The following is a 23,145-nucleotide window of genomic DNA, read 5'->3' as shown; positions in this document are numbered from 1 at the left end:
GGGTTTGAATATTTCAGCATCACCATGGTTAGTTAGGTCTGGGCTAAAAACCAGGTGAGATGTGGGAAGTGAGACTTGTAGTGAGTGATTTTCCAGGTAAGCCATAAGATAGACCTCTCTAGCCTGGGAATGTTGATGACAAATCCAGCAACTGTGAAGATGATTTCCTGATGCAATAATTGTTGAAATATCTACTATAGAGTTATGTTCCCACCCATACTGGATCATAGTAACTAGGAGAGCAAACAGGATGAACAGTGACATCGTGATTCAGCTAGGCCTTAACATGTCCTCTATGCCCAACAAAGGCAAAAGAGATGTTTCCCAAGAGATTGGCTAAAGTGATACAAAAGAAGTATTACAATCAGGAAGAAGAGAAAAATTTTAGCTCGCATTCCCACCTGCAGCATCATGTTACCACTTCTGGCTGAGACGTTGATTCTTGAAATAGCAGAGGTCCCCCAAAGGTTCACAGATGTAGGTGGTGGTGTCCCCCTTTTGTACCTGTGACTCATAAGACGTAGGTTAATCCTGGACAGATGTACTCAGCTAGGTATCCCCTGAAGTTTAACAGCAGAGGGGGTACTCAATGACACCTGATAAGGGCCCTTCCATTTTGGTTGTAGTTGATCTTCAGGGGATTCTTCTTTCCAAGTTTTAGCAAAAGTAAGTCTCCTGGTTAACCAGGGGATCTATCTTTCCTTTCTGAAGAAGGGTAATATTTTATTTTTATAGTAGAGAGCATTTTGAACCTGACCTAAATTCCAAAAGGGAGAAGTGAAGTTTGTATAGCCTTTATTGACATTATTCAATAATGACTGCAGAGCTAGGATTGTTAACAGGCTAAACTATATAGACAAGGATGATACGAAGATTTCAGAATATTTTTTCTCTATGGGCACATTTGCTAAAATCTGCTAGCTATATTTCCAGCTTCTAAATATCTAAAAAGATTTTCTTTTTATTATTTTCAGAACAAGACATAGTGAAGCCAGAAAAGACTGTTTCTCATGGTAAACCAGGTATTTTGCAGGTGGTATTTGTAGTCTCAAATAACCTCTCAATGCTCTAATTTTAGCAGAAGGAAGAGTTTAGAGTCAAGTCTAAAGTTATTTGGGACTATTCATGTCTTAACAGGACTAATTTCCTCATTTGATCTAATAATAAAGCAGTTTCTGTGATATAATTAAGCAAATTATGAATTTTGTGAATAAATTCATGAAAGTTGAGTTTCTCACTTGTATTTGGAAAGTTTACTTTTTTCTACTTTTACAACGAAAATTCTAAATCACATAATATATAGGCTTTAGGGCACTCTTGATTGGTTTTTGATATATTTATCTTACATTGAAGAGGTAGTTATAAAGTTTAATATAAATATAACACAGAAAGTTTCTTTATGAATGAATTAATATAGTAATTTGACAAATACCTGTTAAAACATGTTAAATCTATTTACAGACATGTAAAGATCAGAAAGATTATTAAATGATATTATTTCACTATTGATCACTGTTAATCATCTTAGGAAGAAATTTGGTATAAAAGAGATTAGACTTATAGAACGTATATATAGAACTTATATATACAGAACTATATATAGTTCATTGTAGACCTCTGACTATTGAAAAACATATCAATTCTGAAGCTGAGCCTGTAGATGCATCACTCCCATCCTCCAGTCTCTGCCTCTGTTGTCACACGGTATTCTCTCTGTGTGTCTTCATATTACATTCCCTCTATGTTTGTCCATCTCTGTATCTCTTTTCTTCTTTTGATCATAACGCTAGTCATGTTGGATTAGGGCCCAGGCTAATGATCTCATCTTAACTTAATTATAACTGCAAAAACTCTATTTCCACACAAGGCGCATTCATCAGGTACTGGGCGTCTGGACTTCCACATTTATTCTGGGAGACAGAAGTCACCTTCTAACAGGTAGATAGTATAAAGAGAAAGCAGAATAACTAGAGAGATGTTATGTGAATGCTGAAGAGATTGATATAGGACATGGCATGTGGACAACTAACTCTGAAAACCAAATTTTATAATTGGACAGCTTTGTGGGAATAAGCAGTTGTCCTGTATTTATCACAACTTAGTTTTATAAATAGCAGAACTATTAAGGCAACATTTTCTTAATCTGGTTGGGCTTTAAGAGCACAACTGAACACACTTATTTCCACACAATTGTACGTGTGTTTTAGGGTTTTTTGGTGTTTCCATTCATGTTTCTTAGAGGATTGTGTCAATACATGTGTTAGATTCTCAGAAAGAAATATGACTATGTATTATCCTTTCCAATACCACTGGAGAGAATCTCTATAACCTTGATTTTATCCTTACGTTTAGCCAGAGCACATAGCTATGTCCCTAAATCACATTTACTGGGCCAAAAGTGACTTTCCTCTTATTGAACTGTGCTTTGTATTGTATCTCTGGTGCATGTTAAGAGCAGTAGGTGGAGTTCTATAAAAGCCATTACACATTTAGGGTAAAAATATTGCTGAGGCTGTTATTTACATTATACAGCCTTTTGTTCTGAGAACCCAGGAAACAAATTTATCTCAGTTATCATTACCAGTGATTACTCTGCTTCTCTTAAACAAAGTAAGTATTTACATCTTAAGAACACTGTAAATGGTTTAACATTTGTGCGTTTTGTTTTCGCCTGAATATCAGAAAGATGAGAGATAAATTTGCAACCCAAGTCAAAGAAACTATACAGTAACATGTGTTTTGTGTTCTAATACAATTCCTAAATTTATATACTTTTCTACATTCATTTTTTGCTCAATTTCTCAATTTTGTACCTTGTTTTACTTATTTATCTAATGAACAAAAAAAGAATGAGAGCCAATCTTATCACCATGTGTTAGGAATTATACCAATTCCCTGCATTCAATGATAGATACACAAGACCTCTGTCCTCAGATATCTCACAATGTAGAAGAGAAGGCATTCACTTAAGTTGATACTTGCAATAGATTATGATTAACATAATGATAAAAAGATCTACCAAGTAATATTAGCACATAAAGGGAGTAAACAATTCCACTGCATCAGAAAAAGGCTTCTGAGAAAGAGACAGCTAAGCTAGGCCTTAAGCAGAGGTTAGTCAAAAAAAAAAAGAAAGAAAAGAAGAGGAACGAAAAGAAAATAGTGAGGGGACTAAACTCTGATGATGAAAAAAGTCAAAGAACATCTAGATAGAGAGACACTATATGTGGATAGGAAGATTCAAAATTATGAAGGTGTTAGTTCTTCCCAAATTGACCTATAGAGTCAATGCGATTATGGAAAATTCCCAGAAAATTATTTTGTGTATGTTGACAAACTGAATATAAAGTTTATGTGGAATGGAAAAAGATCCAGAATAGCGAACATGGTACTGAGGACAAAGTTGGAAGATTGACACTATTGAACTTCAAGGCTTATAAAGCTTTAGAATTCTTTCCATTTTTTCTTTCCTTGGCCTCAAGTAGTTTCTTTGTGTGTATATGCTGTTCAGTGCTCTTCTGATGACTTAATGGCACCTTCCACACATCTCCAGAACTCCCTTCGTCTTCTCTGCTGCTCTCTACTCTACCTTACTCTGATCTGTGATCACTGACTGTCTTGGCCTTTCCAGACTCCCAGCTCCATCTTATAAGCTCCATGATTTGCCTAGGCTGAGTTGCTAGGCAACTCATTGCTGCATTAAGGCCTTGTAACTTTCTCCAAGCACTAAACGGAAGCAATCACAGGGTACATCTCATTTGTTTCCCATCACTAAAGTATCACTGTTCTTTGTTGTCTGATGTTCAATATCTTTAAAACCATTGTTTTATATGTTTTGTCTGTTTTCCTTAATTTCCAGTATGAAGAGTAATTAAACCCCTGTTATGTTATCTTTGCTAAAAGAAAAAGTCACTAGGACAGTTTTGAAATTAAAAGAAGGCAGTATTAATATTTATCCCATTACAGTAGAGCATACATAGTATGTTTACCTTCCCCAAAAGCCAAGTGAACAGGAATTTAAAAAGAAAGGGAAAGTGATCAAGTGTTCATTAGTCTTGGAAAGTAACGGGAAATTGGTGACCAGAGAGACTAATACATAGAATGGTGGAGCTAGAAACTAGATTATAGTGAATTAATGATGAAGTGGGAGTGAGAAGTAGAAAAAACAAGTAAAGATGATATTCCTTAAAAAGTTGAGTTGAACAGTGATGGACAGGTACTAGACGGCATTTGTAAGAAAACAGAATCAGAGAAAAATGTTGACTATTCAAATATTGGTTGATGCAAAAAAGAGAGAAAATGAAAACTGACTATGAATAGAGCAGAGGCTGACAAAATGGCCCACAGACGGGCCACTAGTTTTTATAAAGTTTTATTGGAACGCAGTCACTCATATTTATTTACATTATTATCTATGGCTACTTCTGTATTCACACAGATGAAGAATTGTGAGAGACCATATGGCCTAAAACCTGAAAATATATGCTATCTGACTGTTACAGAAAAAGTTTGCTGATCTTGCACTAAAGAACTTAGCCATAAGTTACACATTCTATAGAATTTTGACAAAAAAGGATAGGTGGGGTCTATATTGTTTGATTTTTATTTTCAAATATATAATATCATATTCAATAATGTCAATTTAATAAGAATTGTATGACTCAGCCTTTAATAATTTTTTTACTTTTTTCTAGGCAAAGAAGTCAAGCCTAAACCTCCACGTATGTTATACGCATGCTCAATAAACAAATACGTACATATGTACATACATACATAAAACAAATCTTAAATGCGTGCTGTTATTTATCTTGATTTCATGTTGAGTATTTTGCTTAAAGTCAAAGGCTTGTTTTGTGTAGACAACGTACTCATTTTCTTACATGTATTTCTGCAAAAATGCTATACCAAAATTTTCCTTTATCCATTATTCACTGGAAGTATCTTTCCTTACCTTGTCATTAAAAATCTCAGCTCACATTTCCATTATTTTCTCAAAAAAAATTTTTTTTGAGACAGAGTCTCACTCTGTTGCCCAGGCAGTGGGCAGTGGTATGATCTCTGCTCACTGCAACCTCTGCCTACCAGGCTCAAGTGATTCTTGTGGCTCAGCCTCCCCAGTAGCTGGGATTGCAGGCATGCACCAACACACCCGGCTGGCCTCCCAAAGTGCTAAGATTACAGGCATGAGCCACCATGCCTGGCCCTCAAAATATTTCTTATTGGGATAAATAGTGAGGAATCTTGTTAAGTACTAGTTTGCCACAATCATAAGAATATGGTTAATATGACATTAACTTTTCAAAGTTAATATGAGATTGAAACCAATGAATAACATAGAAAATAATTATATAAAAATAAATATGCATGAGTACAGCAAATGAATATCTTTCTATAATCATTGTTACTAGTGTTCATCTATATTTTTAGAACTACAAGGAAAAAAAGAAGAGAAGCCAGGTATGTATATATTTTATTTATAGACATATATGCTTTCCAAGTTTAGAATAAATAGCACAATATCTCTTTGCAAATGTCATGTCCTAGTACAAATATTATATCAAATTTTATCCTTGACCAACTTAAAAAAAAACTAACAAAATATATATTTCTCTATGCTACCCATTTCTAGAAAAAACTCTATTTGCATAGGTGAAATCTTTGAGGAATTTACATGGTTCAGAAGAAGTAGCTGAGTAATTGAATTGATTTCACAAAGCCAAAATTTTCTCTGATTATTGTAGGACACAGACATCCAATCAGCAAAACATCTGCTCTCATCCTTCTCTCTTTTGAGGCTTCTGAGTCAGATGAACATTTCTGAAGGCTACAGTAGGCAGTAGAAACTTTTTCAAAAGAACACTCAACTGTCTGGTTCTGAAAACAGTTAAAATTTTGTTTAATGTTTCATAATTGTGTTATTGTTGTAGGGCTACTGTAGTAAAATTCCACAAACTTGGTGGCTTAAAACAACAGAAATTTATTCTTTCACAGTTCTAGAGAGTAGAAGTCCAAAATGAAGGTGTCACAAGGGACATGCTTTCCATGAAATCTGTAGGGAGGAATCCTTCCTTGCATCTTCTGGTGTTTTCCAGCAATCTTTGGTGTTCCTTGGCTTGTAGACGCATCACTTTCAATCTCTGCCTCCATCATCACATGGAAACCTTCTCCCTTTGTGTCTCTAGCTCTGCAAACCCTTCTCCTCTAATAAGTACACCAGTCATATTGGATTAAGTACCTACCCTACTGCCCTATGACCACATCTTAACTAATTACATCTGCAATAACCCTATTTACAACAAGGTCATACTTTAAGGTACTGGAGGATAGGATGTAAGCATACCTTTTGGAGAGACACAATTAAATCCATAACAGTCCATTCTCTGGCTGGCCCAAAATTTATGTCCTCCATAGGTGCAAAATATGTTCACCCCATCCCAACATTTTTAAAAGTCCTAATCATTCTAGCATGGTTCTAAGTCCAAAATTTCATCTAAATATCAATCAATAGTTCCAAATCTCATTATCTAAATCATCTAAATCAATTATATATGAAACTTGGAGTATGATTCTTCCTGCAGCAAAATTCCTCTTCTCTTTTTGAACCTGTGAAAACATGAAACAAATTATTTACTCCCAAAATAAAATGATGAGATAGGTATAGGATGGACATTCCCATTTTAAAGGGAAGAAATTGCAATAAAATAAAAAGATGTCCTGAGTCCTAAGAAAATCCAAAACCTAGCGTATTTCAAAGCCTGAGAATATTCTCTCTGGCTCAGTGTTCTGTACTCTGGGCCTGGTGGAACAGTGGCCCTGCCCTCTTAGCTCAGTGAGCCGACAGCCCTGCCTTCTCTGCCACAGGAGGTCCCATCAACCCAGGCGTTTGAATTCATGGCTCTTCTCTTGGAGTCATTATCCCTTCATTTTATCATGTCTCCGTCCCTTTTTGTCCAGGCTGGCATTGTTTTTGCTTCTTTAAAATTATTGAAAACCTGACTAGTGTCACATTCAATTCATGGGGTGTCTAAGCCATTAGATAAGAGGGTCCTCCACAGATATTTCCTGGATAACCACATCTCTATTTCTGTCTTCTGCTGAAGTGGCTCCATGAGTCATACATCTAATCTCTTTAGCAAAAGTTTGTCCAACCACATCCTTGGCCCTGTCTCCATGGCACACTGTCTAGATAGGCTGAGAATTTTTCAAATCAGTAAGTGCCAGTTCTTATTTGATTAACAGTTTCTTCTTCAATTTATGTGTATCTTTCTTTTCACATTTTATTATAAACAACAAGGAGAAATCAGTCTGCACCTTCCATACTTTGCTTGAAAACGTTCTTAGCTAAATTTTTAAGTATTCATTTACTATTTCCATCTTCCACCTAACAGAAGAACACAATTAAGCTAAGTTTTTTGCCACTTTATAACAAATATTACCTTTCCTTTAGTGGCCAATAACATGTTCCTCATTTTCTTGAGACCTCGTCTTTAAAATTCATATTTCTAGCAATATTCTACTTCTATTTACAATAATATATATCTATGTGATTTGAATGTGTTTTCTCAAAATTTATGTGTTACCTGTGTAATTAAATAGTATTGAGAGCTGGAGCCTTGAAGAGGTGATTAGGCCATGAGAGTTCCTCTTTTGTGAGTGGGAACAAGGCCCCTATAAAAGAGGCTCCATGCAGTGTTCAGCTAGCCTGCTGTCTTCCCCTTTTGGCTTTGCCCTGTAAGGACACAGCATTCCTTCTCTCTGAAGGACACAGTAGCAAGGCACTATCTCCAAACCAGAGACCAAACCTGCTAATACCTTAATCCCAAACTTTCACGGTCTCTAGAAGTATAAGATATACATTTCTGTTCTATGTAAATTACCCAGTCTGTGATATTCTATTATAACAGCACAAAATGGACTAAGTCAGAAATGTATCATTTAAAATGACAAGAGCTTTCTCTATAGCTCTCTTGAATTCTTTCTGAGCCCTCATCAGAATAACCTTTAAAGTCAATATTTCTGCCAATAGTCTCTTCAAAGCAATCTAGGCTTTCTATATCAAGTGTCTCAAAATTATTCTAGCCTCTACCCATTACCCAATTTCAAAACCACTTTTACATGTATAGGTATTTGTTTCAGCAGCACCTATGTTCCTAAACCAAAATTGATTAGTTTCCTTGATGGCTACAATAAAATATCACAAATTGTGTTGCTTAAAACTATAGAAATGTTTCTCTCACAATTTTGGAGGTTAAAAGTCCAAAATCAAGGTGTTGACAAAGCGACACTTCTTTTTAAACCCATAGAGGAGAATATTTGTTTGCTTCTCCTAGCTTCTGGTGTTTTCTAGCAATCCTCGGTGTTTCTTGGTGTGAAGATATATGACTTCAGTCTCTGCCTCTATTATCGCATGGTCATCTTCTCTCTTTGTGTCTCTCTCTTTGTGTCTCTTCTCCTCTTCTTATAAGGACCAATAGTCATATTGGATTAAAAACCTACCCTTCTCTAGCATGACCTCATCTTACCTTAACTAATTACATCAGTAGCAACCCTATTTCCAAATAAGGTTACATTCTGAGGTACTGGGGGTTAGGACTCAACAGATTGTTTGGGAGAACACATGTGACCCATAACACTATTTGTCTCAATTCCTAAATCATGTAAGTACCCAATTAGATCTATTTCAAAGAGTCTCTTCCAACTCTTGTTGTTAAAATAATTTATCTTATGTTGACTTTGGAACTATTTACTGCAATAATCATCTTAGAAAAAAGTAGAAAACTTAGATTTAAAAGTATTAGCTATAGCAACAACTTGACAGACAAGTGCAAAGCATGTTTCTGTTTCGTGTTTAATAGTCCATCATTGGCAAACCAGCGTAAAACTGGAATAAATTTTAGTTAAATTTTTTTTTTTGAGACAGAGTCTCGCTCTGTCACCTAAGCTGGAGTGCAGTGGCATGATCTCAGCTCACTGAAATCTCTGCCTCCTGGGTTCAAGCAATTCTCCTGCCTCATCCTCCCAATTATGATAACCAAATAAATTTATTTCTAAAAATTAATTTTTATTCTAGTTTATTTTTTCAGGTTTTAAATTTTCTGCCTTTTCTGTCCCTCAGAGCCCCAAATTAAAAAAGAAGCAAAACCAGGTAACATGAGCTTTATTTTATATAGATTCAGAGTTGATATTACCTTTATTTTATTAAGTACTAAAAGAGGCTTACATCTCACTAGGGAGACACGCACAGAGCCTCCAAGTTCCTCATTATTTTGTCAACTCCGTTGCTCAACATGATTTTATAGCACTGGGTTAGGTGAGAATGGGAATATTCCCTAGACAAAAACACCTAGAAAATGGCCTTAAATAAATCTCAACAGAGACGCTAGGTTTCTGGAGACATTTCTAAGGTTTTTATGAAATTAATAATCATCATGTTTAACTTATGGCTTTATTTCCATAATTCTGGTGGCTTTGTTTTCATAATTTTGAAGTATTTCGAGTAATATACCAGAATTATAAAATCATAAAGTTATAGACTATTGTGGTTTGAAGGGAATGAGAGCAAGAATTTATTAAGCATCTGTTGTGAACTAAGGACTAGCATAGGATTTTTACTTTCATCGTATCATTATGAGAAACAGACAGCAGGGCAATTATTACCTATACTCAATATCTGAAGAAGCAGTTCAATAGATCAAGTTCAGAAAATAAGTTATTATTCCAGGATTTTCAAATTAATCAATGTTGAAGCTAGGGGTCTGCCCCATGTCTGATTTGCACCAAACGCTGGGTACTCCCATTAAGAGATTGTCCCTAAAATGCTATCATTTTATTAGAAGGTAGCATTGACCTAAAAAAAGGGTGACCTTTCCAAGTCTACATTGTTATTTAGTGTTTAAGTCATACCTCTGGTACCAACTAGCTATTGACCTGAGGCAAGTTCAAAAAAACCCTCAGGCTCTATGGTAGCTATTTCTTTATTATAAAAGATTACTTAGCAAGATTCTTCAATATCAATAAATCAAGAATAGAAATCTAGACACATATTCAATAGTACCTCATCCCCTGAATTCTCACCAGAACTTACCTGGCAACTGATCATAAGCTTGAATATAGTTGCTCTTGTGATATATTTACAATATATTAAGGCTTATAACAGCCTTGTTACATTACAAATATTATTATGATTTATTATTTTATTATTTATTTTCCTGATGATATTTATCTGCTGGAGGTGGATATGTTTTACCAGATAAAAGCATTTTGTATTTTTGCCAGTTTTACTTTTCTTTAACCAGAAACCCAATACTATTTAAAGCTAGTTATGCCTAGTTCTATTTACAATAACCAGTTATATTTGTTATTGTTAAATACTCCATTTTGCAGGTAATTTAATTTAATATGTTATTTATTTATTTTTAGCTATATCTGAAAAAGTGCAAATACACAGTATGTATATTAATTTTATCTTTTATGCTTATATAGAGTTTTTACAAAAAAATTTGAAATGTTTTCAAAATCATGCATTTTCAATCTGCGCTTTTATATTTATGCTTTATCACAGCCTGTGTTTTGAAAACTGTAGTTTCAAAAATTTTGTAAATAAGAATTCTTGGCATACTGTTTTCATGAACTAAAACCTTTAAGTTTTACATAGAAACAAGGATGATATGAAGATTCCAGAATATTTTTTCTCTATGGGCACATTTGCTAAAATCTGCTAGCTCTTTTCCCAGCTTCTAAATATCTAAAAAAAATTTCTTTTTATTATTTTCAGAACAAGACATAGTGAAACCAGAAAAGACTGTTTCTCATGGTAAACCAGGTATTTTGCAGGTGGTATTTGTAGTCTCAAATAACCTCTCAATGCTGTAATTTTAGCAGAAGGAAGAGTTTAGAGTCAAGTCTAAAGTTATTTGGGACAATTCATGTCTTAAGTCGTAAGCTTCTAGACCATCTCCAATTTTAGTCATCTTCAGAATATTTTTTTTGTACTGAGAATTTAACCAGTGAGATGTAACTAGACAACTAGTCTTCCCTTCCCATCAGAGAGTTAGCTTTGCACAGAAACCATAATCACCCAGCACTTAGATGAGTGGGCTCTATACTTTCTGTTTTATTCTGATTTGGGCAAGGCATTCTGAGCAAACTTGTAATTCAGATTGGCTTATTCAAATATGATCATTTTAGACTCTCCAAGTCCCAAAAATGCTGAAGAAATCAACATTTCTCCATGCTTCTTTTCCTGACTCTTTCTTTTCTTCACCCTTCCTTCCCTTTCTTATTTTCTTTTTATTCCTGGTCTTGAATTTTGTGGAAAGTAGAAGTAAGCTAATGTGTTCTGCTTGTAAAAAAAAAAGATACATAATTTATCAAAGCGAGATTATGAATTAATTTTTATTTAAGAATAAAAACAAGTTTTTATTTCAGCTAATTAAATATGAATTTAATTTTGAGGCTACCCAAGCCCCAATTATTCTGTAGAATATTATTTTTCATTCCAGGCTGAAATATGTACCCAATGTTGTGAATATAGTTAGGCCAGAATCTTTGAAAAGTGAAAAACATATTTTCTCTAAACAAATCTTAGGAAATCCTTTGCTTATTTTATAAATGGTGCTTTAGAAAATCTGTATACAATGGGTTTTAGTCTGTTTGATTTGTTTTGCATAGGCCTTTAAAAAACTATGATACACCAACAACAGAAAACATAGGAATAAGGAAAGCAGGGCTGGAGTGTGGAGAGGTGAGAAGAGCTGTCTGTATTGACAAAAGCAGAACCTTAGAAACAACTTTCAGAAGGCCTCATTAAATGAAACACTGTTATTTTCTTATGTCCCAAATGTTAGCCAATTTGAGGTGAAATAAAGAGAAGTGACAGACTTTAGTCTCTGAGTGTGCATCAAATGCATTGTCTTGTAGGAACAACTGTTTTACTTCAGTTACACCATCATGCTCTTTAAATTCTGTTATCCAGTGAAACTTTCTACTTAGGATATTTGATCAGTTTATTCATACCCAGTGTGAAATGGTTGAGAAGTTTAATTTCATATAGTATCAGGGCAATAATCTCTTTACTTTGACCCAAACATCTTTGACTATGAAAAATCACTGAGAACAGAGGACATCCCACAAATGCATCAACTTTGTTCTTCCCCAGCTTCACACTGTAAGAAATTTGGGTTCTCCACCTATTCCTGGGTTCCCAGGGAGATATTGGTACAAGAAGATCAAAAATTGCTCCTTCCTATTCTAATTTAATAATAGTAAGGCAACATATATTTTATAAAGCAGTACCTCTGGGCAGATAAGTACACTGAAATACAGTGAAGGCAAAAAATAGGGTTCATACTGGCACGTTAGGGAACAATTTAAGTTAGGAAAACTTCTATAGCAAGATAGCTGCAAAGGACATTCCAGCTGGACAGATTTTCTTTGTGCTTTCATCCAATTTGAATAGAAGATGTTTTTGCTGTTTTATTGAGGCAACAAGTTTTTCTTGGCATTGGCAATATTTCAAAAGAATACAAAAATCATGGTTGAAATATGTCACTGATGTATTCAAATTTCCTACTTGTGTTAACATTTTTTCCTATCACAGAAGAAAAAGTTCTCAAGCAGGTAAAAGCTGTCACAATAGAAAAAACAGGTAAATAAGGTATTTTATATCTTTTTTCTATGTCTCACTATATGTTATGTGATGCATGCATATGTGTGCATGCAGACACACACACACACACACCCCTTCACTGAAGTGTGTAGGCTTTTAGTACCATAACTTCTAACATTCTGAATTCTTGTGAATAACTAAAAATATGTTCAATATAATTTTTATTAAAAAATAATAACTAGAGTAGCATAATTTTAAGTGTGATTGACCTAAGCTTATGTGTAATTCATGAGAAAATCTATATAATGCATTGATTACCAAGTATACTTAGGTGTTTAATCTTATTTTTAAACCACATTTCCTCAAATCTTAAAATTACAGAAGTCTGAAACTTTCTGCTATTTATAAATTAGCTGGAATAATTTACTTTCATGAAAGCTCCATAGAGAGGGATATGGTTACATAACTTTAAAGTCTGCCTTAAAGAATGATCAGCAGAACATAAAATATTAAACTAAAAACACTCCATCTCTCATTGGTTCATATGAAAAAGAAAAGACACATACTCTTACAATTCAGAAGTTTTTCCTATAAGGAAAAAGAAAACTTATGAGTCTTGAAATCAATTCACATCTGAGTCACTAAACTTCCTCTATTTGATTCCAAGACAGAAATCCTACCCACCTCAGCCATTACGAGAATCCCATCTCTTACTAATAATCATTCCAAAAGAAAAACTCTGTGAAACAGGTTTTTCTCCTGAGATAATCAGATAATAAGGATTTAAATAGTTTCTTGGAGGAAAAAATACAATAGAATTCAGGAGAGATCTAATTATTTATAGAAATTATAGACTAGTTTATCAGTAGAAAGAAAGAAATCTCATCAGGCCATTTTCACATTACTTCATATGACCATTATACTTTATTCCAACCACTGCCTAAGTTTATAATTTTAGTAAATGTTCCTTTAATTTGCCTAAGGTATTAATATGGCCACCTGAGTATCTCATTCAGTTGTGTGGATGTTTGGGAATTATGAAGAAGCTAGCTCAATGTATTTGTGACTCAAATATATAGATTGTTTTAAATTATATGTGCATAGCATGTGTCTTACTAGTTTTTTGCAGTTCGATTAATGTATTTGCTGACAGCAAAATATTAGTGGTCAAAGAAAACAGTTTAAGCTAAGGAGGAGACCTAAAACTAAGAATAAGTAAATACAAATACTAAACAGTTATTTTTTCCGTGGTTTGTACTCATCAATATGCCATGTGCTTCCCTCCATTCTCCACAGCCAAGCCCAAACCAGCAAGTAAGAGATGAATAGAATAACACCTGAGAAATATCGCTTGACCATTTCAGCTTTAACAATTTGCTTAGTTTTTTTTATGAAAAATGTTATTTTCAGTTTTGTCTGTGGCTAAATAACTATTAATAATAAATTAATGTTATTGCTATTTAATTATTAGTGATAAATTAATGTTATTGCTATGGCATTGATTTAACATTCTTGTGTTTCACTACTAATTAATGATGATAACTATACAAAAGAAATATCTAGAAGTCTGTCACTATTGTTAATATTAAAAGAGGGAATCCATATAGGCTATAAAATACCACTCACTGTAAGTTAAGGTAGGCTGGAAATCTTTTAAACATATGTAATGAATAACAAAAGAAAATGAAATGATATACAATTGTCAGTGTTATGAACCATGTACTGTTTTTAATTTATTTGCTTTAAGCTGCATTAATTAAACTGTAGGTAACTTTGGCATTTAGAAATCCATTTAATTATAAACATTTTGCCATTTGTCCATTACAATGATGAAACGTCCTTATGAATGTGGACTTTGAAGATCCTTCATTTCACTGTACAGGTGTGACACAGAGAGTATAGTGATGAAGAGTTTAAGATGACTTTTGGACTCAGGAAGACATAAATATTTACCCACTGTGGTAGTAAATATATGCAATATTGTGTCAAAATTGTGATGTTGGTCGTTGACTGGTGTACATTTGTGAAACACAAGCTTAGACAAATGCATGAATGGCTGTTGGTCAAATATATTCTGGCTCTTGCATGCAAAATAGCTTCACAAGACCCAAAGGTGAACGTGTGACACAGCTTAGGAATACATATAAGTGGTTTAGGATATATAGCACAAATGCATAACTCTAATCAGAACATATTCACATCCTAGAACCTGTGAATTGTACTTTGAATATATATTTTATATTATTATTGTTATCTTGATTTATTATTAATGCTGTTATAACAGTTTAATACCTTGAATATTGGCTTCATTTTCTTTTATTTTGAATGCTTATTTACTATAACATTTATGCAAATTCAGTTCATGGAAGTTTATTCTTGAATGGTATCAGTTCCTAATTTACAAATATCTGTTTAGTCTGATGACACCTGGAGTCCCACATCTTCCCACCTACTTCACTGTTGGTGCATAATTTGGGGAAAAAATAGTAAGTTTAGAGAAACTCCAAATTCAGGAGTGAGGGAAAGAAAGGACAAGTAAACATCAAGAACAGCTCAGAACTGACCATAGAGGTCATTAGAGGTAACACTTGGTCTGTTCCAGAGTCCTACTCAATTGACAGATATTCTCAATCCCATTCAAGATATCCCACCTATATGGTTGACTTTAAATTCCACTTTTGGTGAAAGAGAATTATCTCTTTAAAATTTTCAATTCAAATATTTTTTCAGAGAACTAAGAGGGATGTCAATTACTCATACATTTTTATTTCCTTTTGTCATATCCTAGAATAGTTGAGATTCAGCTATGAGAGTTTTTTAAGAAAACCTGGAAAGGGAGGGTGGTACAGGTCAATAAAAATACAAAATGTGGCACTCTCTGGAATACAGCAGATTTAGTTTAAATTTTCAATAAGAAACCAGTGTTCAGCAGTGCATTGCTTCTAACTGGCAAGAAGGTAACTAGAATTCAAAGAGGAAAAAGGAGGAGTTGGTAAAATGTCAAAGACAAATACCATCCACTAAAAATGTCCCCAAAGAATGACTCAATTTTCAGCAAATAAAACAATATTCTTATTCTCCTTTTTGCCATATTCTATCCTCTTATACAACACAGCCCCCAAAGGGATAAACCCTAATACTGTCTTTCAGCCAAGTGTAGAAAAAAGCCTTTTCCTGGGTGTCCTGAGAATGAACCTAACCCTGTTTGTAATGTTTTTTTATGGCAATATGCTTTCTTTGTTTCAAATTACATGAAAACGACTTTGGGGCATGCCTCTTGGGTAAACTGAGGATCACTTGCAAATATATAAATAAGAAATATTTGCCAAAGAATCCACAGATTGCCAGTGAATTTTGATTTCTTTCTCTAGAAAAAGCTGAACATCGAGAAAGAGAACCTCCATCTATAAAAACAGGTATTTTACCATTTTTGGTTTATATTCTGTCTTAGGTTCACTATTTTTATTATATTCAAAAATTAAAGTAATGCACACAAGTCATTTTCACTGTGTTTCCTGGTAATGTGTCGTCCTGTGGTTTTGTAGTGTAATCTAGTTTATCTGACCTAAGGGCAATATTGTTGTCAATCAAACATGGATTGCCAAACATGCAATTATGATAGAGCAAAATTAACAAATTAGATTTGCTTTTATGATTCACAAGGTCCTTCCAAAATATTCAGTATTTCACTGTTGTCAATATTAATATAATTTATCATACAGATTAAATTGATAGTTTTAAAATATCTTGTCAAATTACACAGGTTAAATTTCACAAATTGTGAATTTCAGCTTGATATATCCTCTTAAAAGAGAAGTTACCCCATTCTAAAAGTTAGCTTAATTCTTTTAAAATGTCATTCAATTTTTACAATATGTAATATTTCACACGGTTCAAACACTGAGGCATAGAGGAAGCTAACTGCAAAAATCTCTCTCTTTTGTTAAATTCTACCAGTTCTCATTTCAAAAATATGTGATGATATCCATAGGTAATCACTGTTTATTTCTTTTTTTTTTTTTTTTTTTTTTTTTTTTTTTTTTTTTTTTTTTTTTTGAGACGAAGGCTCCCTCTGTCGCCCAGGCTGGAGTACAGTGGCACTATCTCAGCTCACTGCAAGCTCCACCTCCCGGGTTCACGCCATTCTCCCGCCTCAGCCTCCCGCGTAGCTGGGACTACAGGTGCCTGCCACCGCCTGGCTAATTTTTTGTATTTTTAGTAGAGAAGGGTTTCACTGTGTTAGCCAGGATGGTCTCGATCTCCTGACCTCGTGATCCACCCGCCTCAGCCTCCCGAATCACTGTTATTTCTTAATGTATCCTTCTAGCATTATCTATCTACCAGTACAAATATATATATTATATATAATATATATTATATATAATATATAAAATATATATTATATATATTATATAATATATAAAATACATATTATATAATATAATATAATTTTATATATATTTTATATATATAAAATATATTATATATATAAAATATATATTAACACAAAACGTATCTACAAAAAAAGTATCAATTTGTATTCCCTCTGTTAGTTATTAGTTATTTGACTTAATTTTAGATGACTCAAACCTGCAATCATAGCTAAATCTTTTCTACTTTTTGTGAAGAAATAGAACTTTAGATGTACGATGACACAGTTAATGTTTTTAGTTAATATATTTTAGAAGACATGTTATATTGGAAAAAAATAGAACGTCTTTACGATTTTTTTTACCTACCACCCATTCATTCTTGAGATTTTATAAAGGAACCTTATTGTTCAACATACTGGATTGGGAGAGTTAGTATAAATTAATATTAATAATTAATATTGTTAGTATAAATTAATATTAATATGTATTCCAAAAGGACTGTGGCAGAATATGTATTTTATGCTACTTCAGAAACAGTAAGAAGTTCAGATTTTTGTGAGCATTGATTAATATTGTATCAAATGAAATATGAGGTTTACAGGAATAAAAAAGAGACCAAAAAAGATTCCATACTTTCAGGCTTTACTGTTCCGTGGGAAACTCACTGGGAGTATGATTTGAAAATTATTAAAAACGCATTCTCTACTGTTCATTGTTGATATAAGTTTAGTCTTATTTTTACAGTAAAAAGCAAAAATAGGAAATATAAAGGGCTGATATGTCACCCATAGATAGAAAATTATCACTCATTTTCTTTTTTTTTTTCTTTTTTTCCTTTTTAGACAAACCAAAACCAACTCCAAGTAAGTGTACCATTTTAGAATTTTAAGATTGTCCTATTTCATTGTTTTAATTTCACAATTTCTTTGAGTTATAACTGAAGTTAAATATGTATGGTGTGTTTGTTAATGTAATAGCCATTATACTATTACTATATAAGTGAGTCTGGTTGACAAAGGATATTGTGTGTACAGGCATACCTTGGAGACAAAAAGCACAACTAAAGGAAAATGGGTAGAACAAGAAGCCATAGACCAATAAGCACATGAAGAGATGTTTAGTGATTCAAAAAATATAATTCAAGGAAAATTAGATGTCACTGTCCTGGCATACCTCGGGGGTATTGCAGGTTTCATTCAGACCACCATGATAAATCATACCATTTTTTGTTTTCCCAGTGCACATGAAAGTTATGTTTACACTATACTCTAGTCTATTAAGTGTGCAAAAGGATTATGTCTAAAAAATGTACATAGCTTAATTTCAAAGTATTTTGCTACTGAAAATATTAGTGATCATCTGAACCTTCAGCAAGTTGTAATACCTTTGCTGGTAAAAGTATTGTCTCGATGTTGATGGGTGCTGACTGATGAAGGTGGTGGTTTCGGAAGGTTAGAAATTTGTGGTAATTCTGAAAATAAGACAACAATAAAGTTTGGCACATTGATTGACTCTTTCACAAAAGATTTCTCTGTAGTTTGTATGGCTATTTGACAGCATTTTACTCACAGTAGAACTTCTTTCAAAATTGGAGTCAATCATCTCAGAGTTGGCTTCTGCTTTATCAACTAAGTTTATGGAATATTCTAAATCCTTTGTTGTGATTTCGACGATGTTCACAACATCTTCACCAGGAGTAGATTCCATCTCAAGTATCCACTTTCTTTTCTCATCCATGAGAAATAACTCCTCGTCTGTTCAAGTTTGATCATGACATTGAAGCAATTCAGTCACCACTTCTAATTCTTTTGTTGCTTCCACCACATCTGCAGTTACTTCTTCTACTGAATCCTTGAACCTCTCGAAGTCATTCATAAGAGTCGGAATCAATTTCTTTCAAACTCCTGTTGAGACTGACATTTGGACTCCCTCTCATGAGTCAAAAATGTTCTTAATAGTATCTAGAGAGGTGATTCCGTTCCAGAAGACTTTCAATTTGTTTTGCACAGATCCATCAGATGAGTCACTATATATGACACCTACAGCCTTGTGAAATGTTCTTATTAAGTAATAAGACTTGAATGTTAAAATTACTCCTTAGTCCCATGGGCTACAGAATGTATGTTGTGTTCACAGGCATGAAAACAATATTAATCTCCTTGTACAGCTCCATTAGAGCTCTTCAGTGACCAGGTGCATTGTCAATGAGCCATAATATTTGAAAGGAATCTTTTTTCTTAGCAGTAGGTCTCAACAGTGGGCTTAAAACAGTCAGTAAATCATGCTGTAGACAGATGTGCTGTCATCTAGATTTTGTTATTCCAGTGACAGAACACAGGCAGAGTAGATTTGGCATAATTCTTAAGGGACCTAGAATTTTCAGAATGGTCAATAAGCATTGGCTTCAACTTCAAGTCACCAGCTTCACTAGCCTCCAACAAGAGAGTCGGCCTGTCTTTTGAAGGTTTGAAGCCACATATTGACTTTTTCTCTCTAGCTATGAAAGTTCTAGATGACATCTTCTTTTAATAGAAGGCTATTTGTTAAGTTGCTGTTGTTGTTCTTTTAAAGACAGGGTCTCACTCTGTCACCAGGCTGGAGTACAGCTTGGGGATCATAGCTCACTACAGCCTCAAACTCCTGGGCTCAAGTGATCCTCCCTAGAAGGCTATTTTGTCTACATTGAAAGCTTATTGTTTATTGTAGTCACCTTGGTCAATTATCCTAGCTAGATCTGGATAACTTTCTGCAGCTTCTATGTTAGCATTTGCTGCTTCACCTTACACTTTTACGTTATGCAGGTGGCTTCATTCCTTAAATTTCATGAACCAACCTCTGCTAGCTTCCAACTTTTCTTTCGCAGTTTCCTCACTTTTCTCAGCCTTCATAGAATTGAAGAGAGTTAGGGCCTTGCTATAGATTAGGTTTTGGCTTAAGGGAATGTTATAGCTGCTTTGATCTTCTATTCAGCCGACTAAAACTTTCTTTGTCTCAGCAATAAGGCTGTTTCCCTTTCTTGGCATTTATGTGTTCACTGGAGTAACACTTTTAATTTCCTTCAAGAACTTTTCCTTTGCATTTACAACTTGGCCAACTCTTTGGTACCCAAGGCCTAACTTTCAGCCTATCCCAGCTTTCAACATGTGTTTCTCACTAAATTTAATCATTTCTAGTTTTTGGTTTAAAGTGAGCGATATGCAAGTCTCTCTTTCTTGTGACTACTTAGAGGCCATTTTAGATTACTAACTGGTCTAATTTCAAGACCACTGAGTCTCAGGAAATAGACAGGACTAGAGGAAAGGGAGAGGGACTGGTGAATGGCAGTCTCAATACACATATTCATTAAGTTTTACCACCTTATATGGGTGTGGTGTGTGGCACACCAAAACCATGACAATAGTAATATCAAAGATCACTCATCATAGACCACCATAACAGATATAATAATAATGAAATAATTGTAATATTGTGAGAATCACCAAAATGAGACACAGAAATGTGAAGGAAGCAAATACCATTGGAAAAATTATACCAATAGGCTTAATCATACAGGGTTGCTACAAACTTTCAACTTGTAAAAAATGTGATACCTGAGAATTGCAATTAAGTGAAGCACAATAAAATGAGTATGCCTGTATTACACTCATTAATCCTTGAATATGTATTTATTGAGCACCTATTAGGTATATGACACTGGACCAGGATGTATGAGGGAACCTGTCATGTTTTCTGTTGATGTACCTGGTTTGCTAACACATTTACCATGATAACTAATACCTGTGCAAACAAACAAACAAACAAACAACAACCAAAAAACCCAGTAATTGTATCTCTCTCTACTTTCGATTGTTTGTTTAGATGTATTGAATAAACACAGTATGAAGATCCCTCTAACAGTTATTGTGTGAGTTGAGAAAAATTAAGAGCACGTAATATATGTCCTCAATTTATTTAACACATTAGCTTTTTATTTTCTAATTTTTTTAAAGCCCTGAGGTACATTTTATTTTGCAATTCAAAATCACTGGGGTTTCCTGGACATTTTCAACAATAATAAAAATGCAACAGTAAACAATGAAGCTGTTCATTTAATCCTATTAGAATACTCAGACTGTAACCTGGATTAAAAATTGAGCATTTCAATCCGAAGTGTATCTGGATGTTGTATTTATATGTTTTAATACCCAGAACTAACCTGTTTTATTAACAGGACATGACAGATTCCCTAATAATGCAGCTACGGTTTACTTCATAATGGATTCAATGCCAATTTTAAACATTAAATACAGCCTTTAGGCTGGAGAAATTCTCTAGTATAGTTTGCATTATTGCCACTAATATGAACATTATTACCAAAATTAAGGGTTGAAAGTCAAAACTAGAATACTAATATGAAACGTCATTATAAAACCATTTTAAAATACTGTATTTTTATGAAACATTATTTATTGTATACCTTCACTGTTATAAAATATTTTAATTTTTTTCAAATTTTGAAAATAGGTACCCAAAATAGTTATGTAAGACTGATAAAACGGATACCACATTTATAGAAAACATTGATATTTTACAAGAGATACTTCTTAAACTATCAGAGAATTTTTATTTTCTGGAAATGTTATTATTTGAAATTATTTGTGATACAAAGTTTTTTTTAAAAAGAAAACTTGCCAGGTTTTTCTTAGAAATATTAATCTGTAAATTTACTGAAGCAACAAGAAGAAAGCATGGTTCTGTATGATCATAGGCAAAAGGCAAACATAATTTTATGTCTTCTATCACTTATTAGACCGTAGTCAACATGAACTGAGTTTGTTTTTGTTATATTTTTAATCTCATCCCATGACCACACTCAATTGCATTTCTGACAGCATCTTATAAATGAAGCTACTTTAATAAATATTATATGAATGAATGTTTGCATGCATCCATGAAGATTAAAAATTTGTGTAACAGATTTATAATTTGTAATTAAGAAAACCAACCATGGAATTTAGAATTGATTAATTGTATCATGTATGTTTTTTTAATTTTTTACATTTCATTTTATTTTTAACTTGATAGGTACTTAGTAGTTGTATATATTTATGGGTACATGAAATATTTTGATATAGGCAAGTAAACGGGGTACCCATCACATCAGCATTTATCATTTTTTGTGTGTTATAAACATTCTACTATTTTAGTTATTTTAAAATGCACATTAAATTATTGTTGACTGTAATCATCCTGTTGTTCTATCAAGTCCTAGATCTTATTTATTCTATCCAATCAATTCTATAGTATTTAAATATACCATTTTAGATTAATTGAATATTTGTTCTATTTTCAAAATAGATGCCTAGTTACAGTTATCAGAAATATTAATCATCAGTACATTTCTTTGCCATTTTGAGTATATGTGCCTATTGTAATTTAGGAGGAAATATCAGAAGATAAGTTTCAATTGTCTGTTACTAAATAAAAAACTATACTTTTTATTTTATTTTTTTTCCTTTCTTTCTACATTCTTTTTTTTTTTTCTAAAGAAGGAACATCAGAAGTCACAGAATCAGGTAAATATTTACCTTTTCAGAGGAGATAAGACAGAGCTGTGGAAACAGTATGTAAATTTAAGTTTCTAGCTGTATAACGTTTAGAAAATCCCTTGGCTGCTCAAATTCCAGATATTCTGTTCTACAGAACAGGCATAATGACTTCCCAAAAGGCTTGTTATAACGAGTAAATAATGCAATATGTCCATTCTTAGCACGTACAAACTTATAAGTCACCCATTAAATGTTGTTTTTCTTCTCACTTTTGTCTAAAAAGTGTAGCAAGAAAATTATCAATTTACCAAGACTGCTTTGAAAACTGGATCCACATTTTGCTTAGAAATATTATGTTACATTTTTTATTGCTTTTATTCATTAGTTTACTTACGAATCCATCATGCCAGGCAAATTCTTATTTCCTAAAGGTAAAAATTTAACATGTAGTTGATTTTCCTGTAGTTTTTAGTTTAAACTTACTAACAAAGGCATGGCTTATTCTAGCTTCTCTCCAAAGCATAAAAGAAAAGGGGAGGAGATGGGTAAGAGGGTCATGCCTGTAAGTAAACCAGGCTACTCAGGAGGGTGAGGAGGGAGGATCCCTTGAGCCCAGGAATTTAAGAACATATAGAAA

At 33.4% G+C, this 23,145-nt stretch overlaps 1 protein-coding gene across 1 annotated transcript in view; it reads left to right on the top strand.

The window, feature by feature from the left end:
• The window catches only part of TRDN (triadin), a 401,037-nt gene that overhangs the window by 336,322 nt on the left and 41,570 nt on the right, over window positions 1-23,145 (top strand). The window contains exons 25-34 of the mRNA XM_012506168.2: window positions 4,695-4,721; window positions 5,428-5,457; window positions 9,116-9,145; window positions 10,420-10,446; window positions 10,775-10,822; window positions 12,599-12,646; window positions 13,904-13,921; window positions 15,979-16,023; window positions 17,823-17,843; window positions 22,509-22,535. Coding sequence (XP_012361622.2) covers window positions 4,695-4,721; window positions 5,428-5,457; window positions 9,116-9,145; window positions 10,420-10,446; window positions 10,775-10,822; window positions 12,599-12,646; window positions 13,904-13,921; window positions 15,979-16,023; window positions 17,823-17,843; window positions 22,509-22,535 — 321 coding nt within the window. The remainder of the gene's footprint in view (window positions 1-4,694; window positions 4,722-5,427; window positions 5,458-9,115; window positions 9,146-10,419; window positions 10,447-10,774; window positions 10,823-12,598; window positions 12,647-13,903; window positions 13,922-15,978; window positions 16,024-17,822; window positions 17,844-22,508; window positions 22,536-23,145) is intronic.

This window comes from Nomascus leucogenys, chromosome 3, assembly GCF_006542625.1.
Source record: "Nomascus leucogenys isolate Asia chromosome 3, Asia_NLE_v1, whole genome shotgun sequence".
In the NCBI taxonomy this organism is placed as follows: domain Eukaryota; kingdom Metazoa; phylum Chordata; class Mammalia; order Primates; family Hylobatidae; genus Nomascus; species Nomascus leucogenys.
This window is presented reverse-complemented; position numbering and strand designations above follow the sequence as displayed.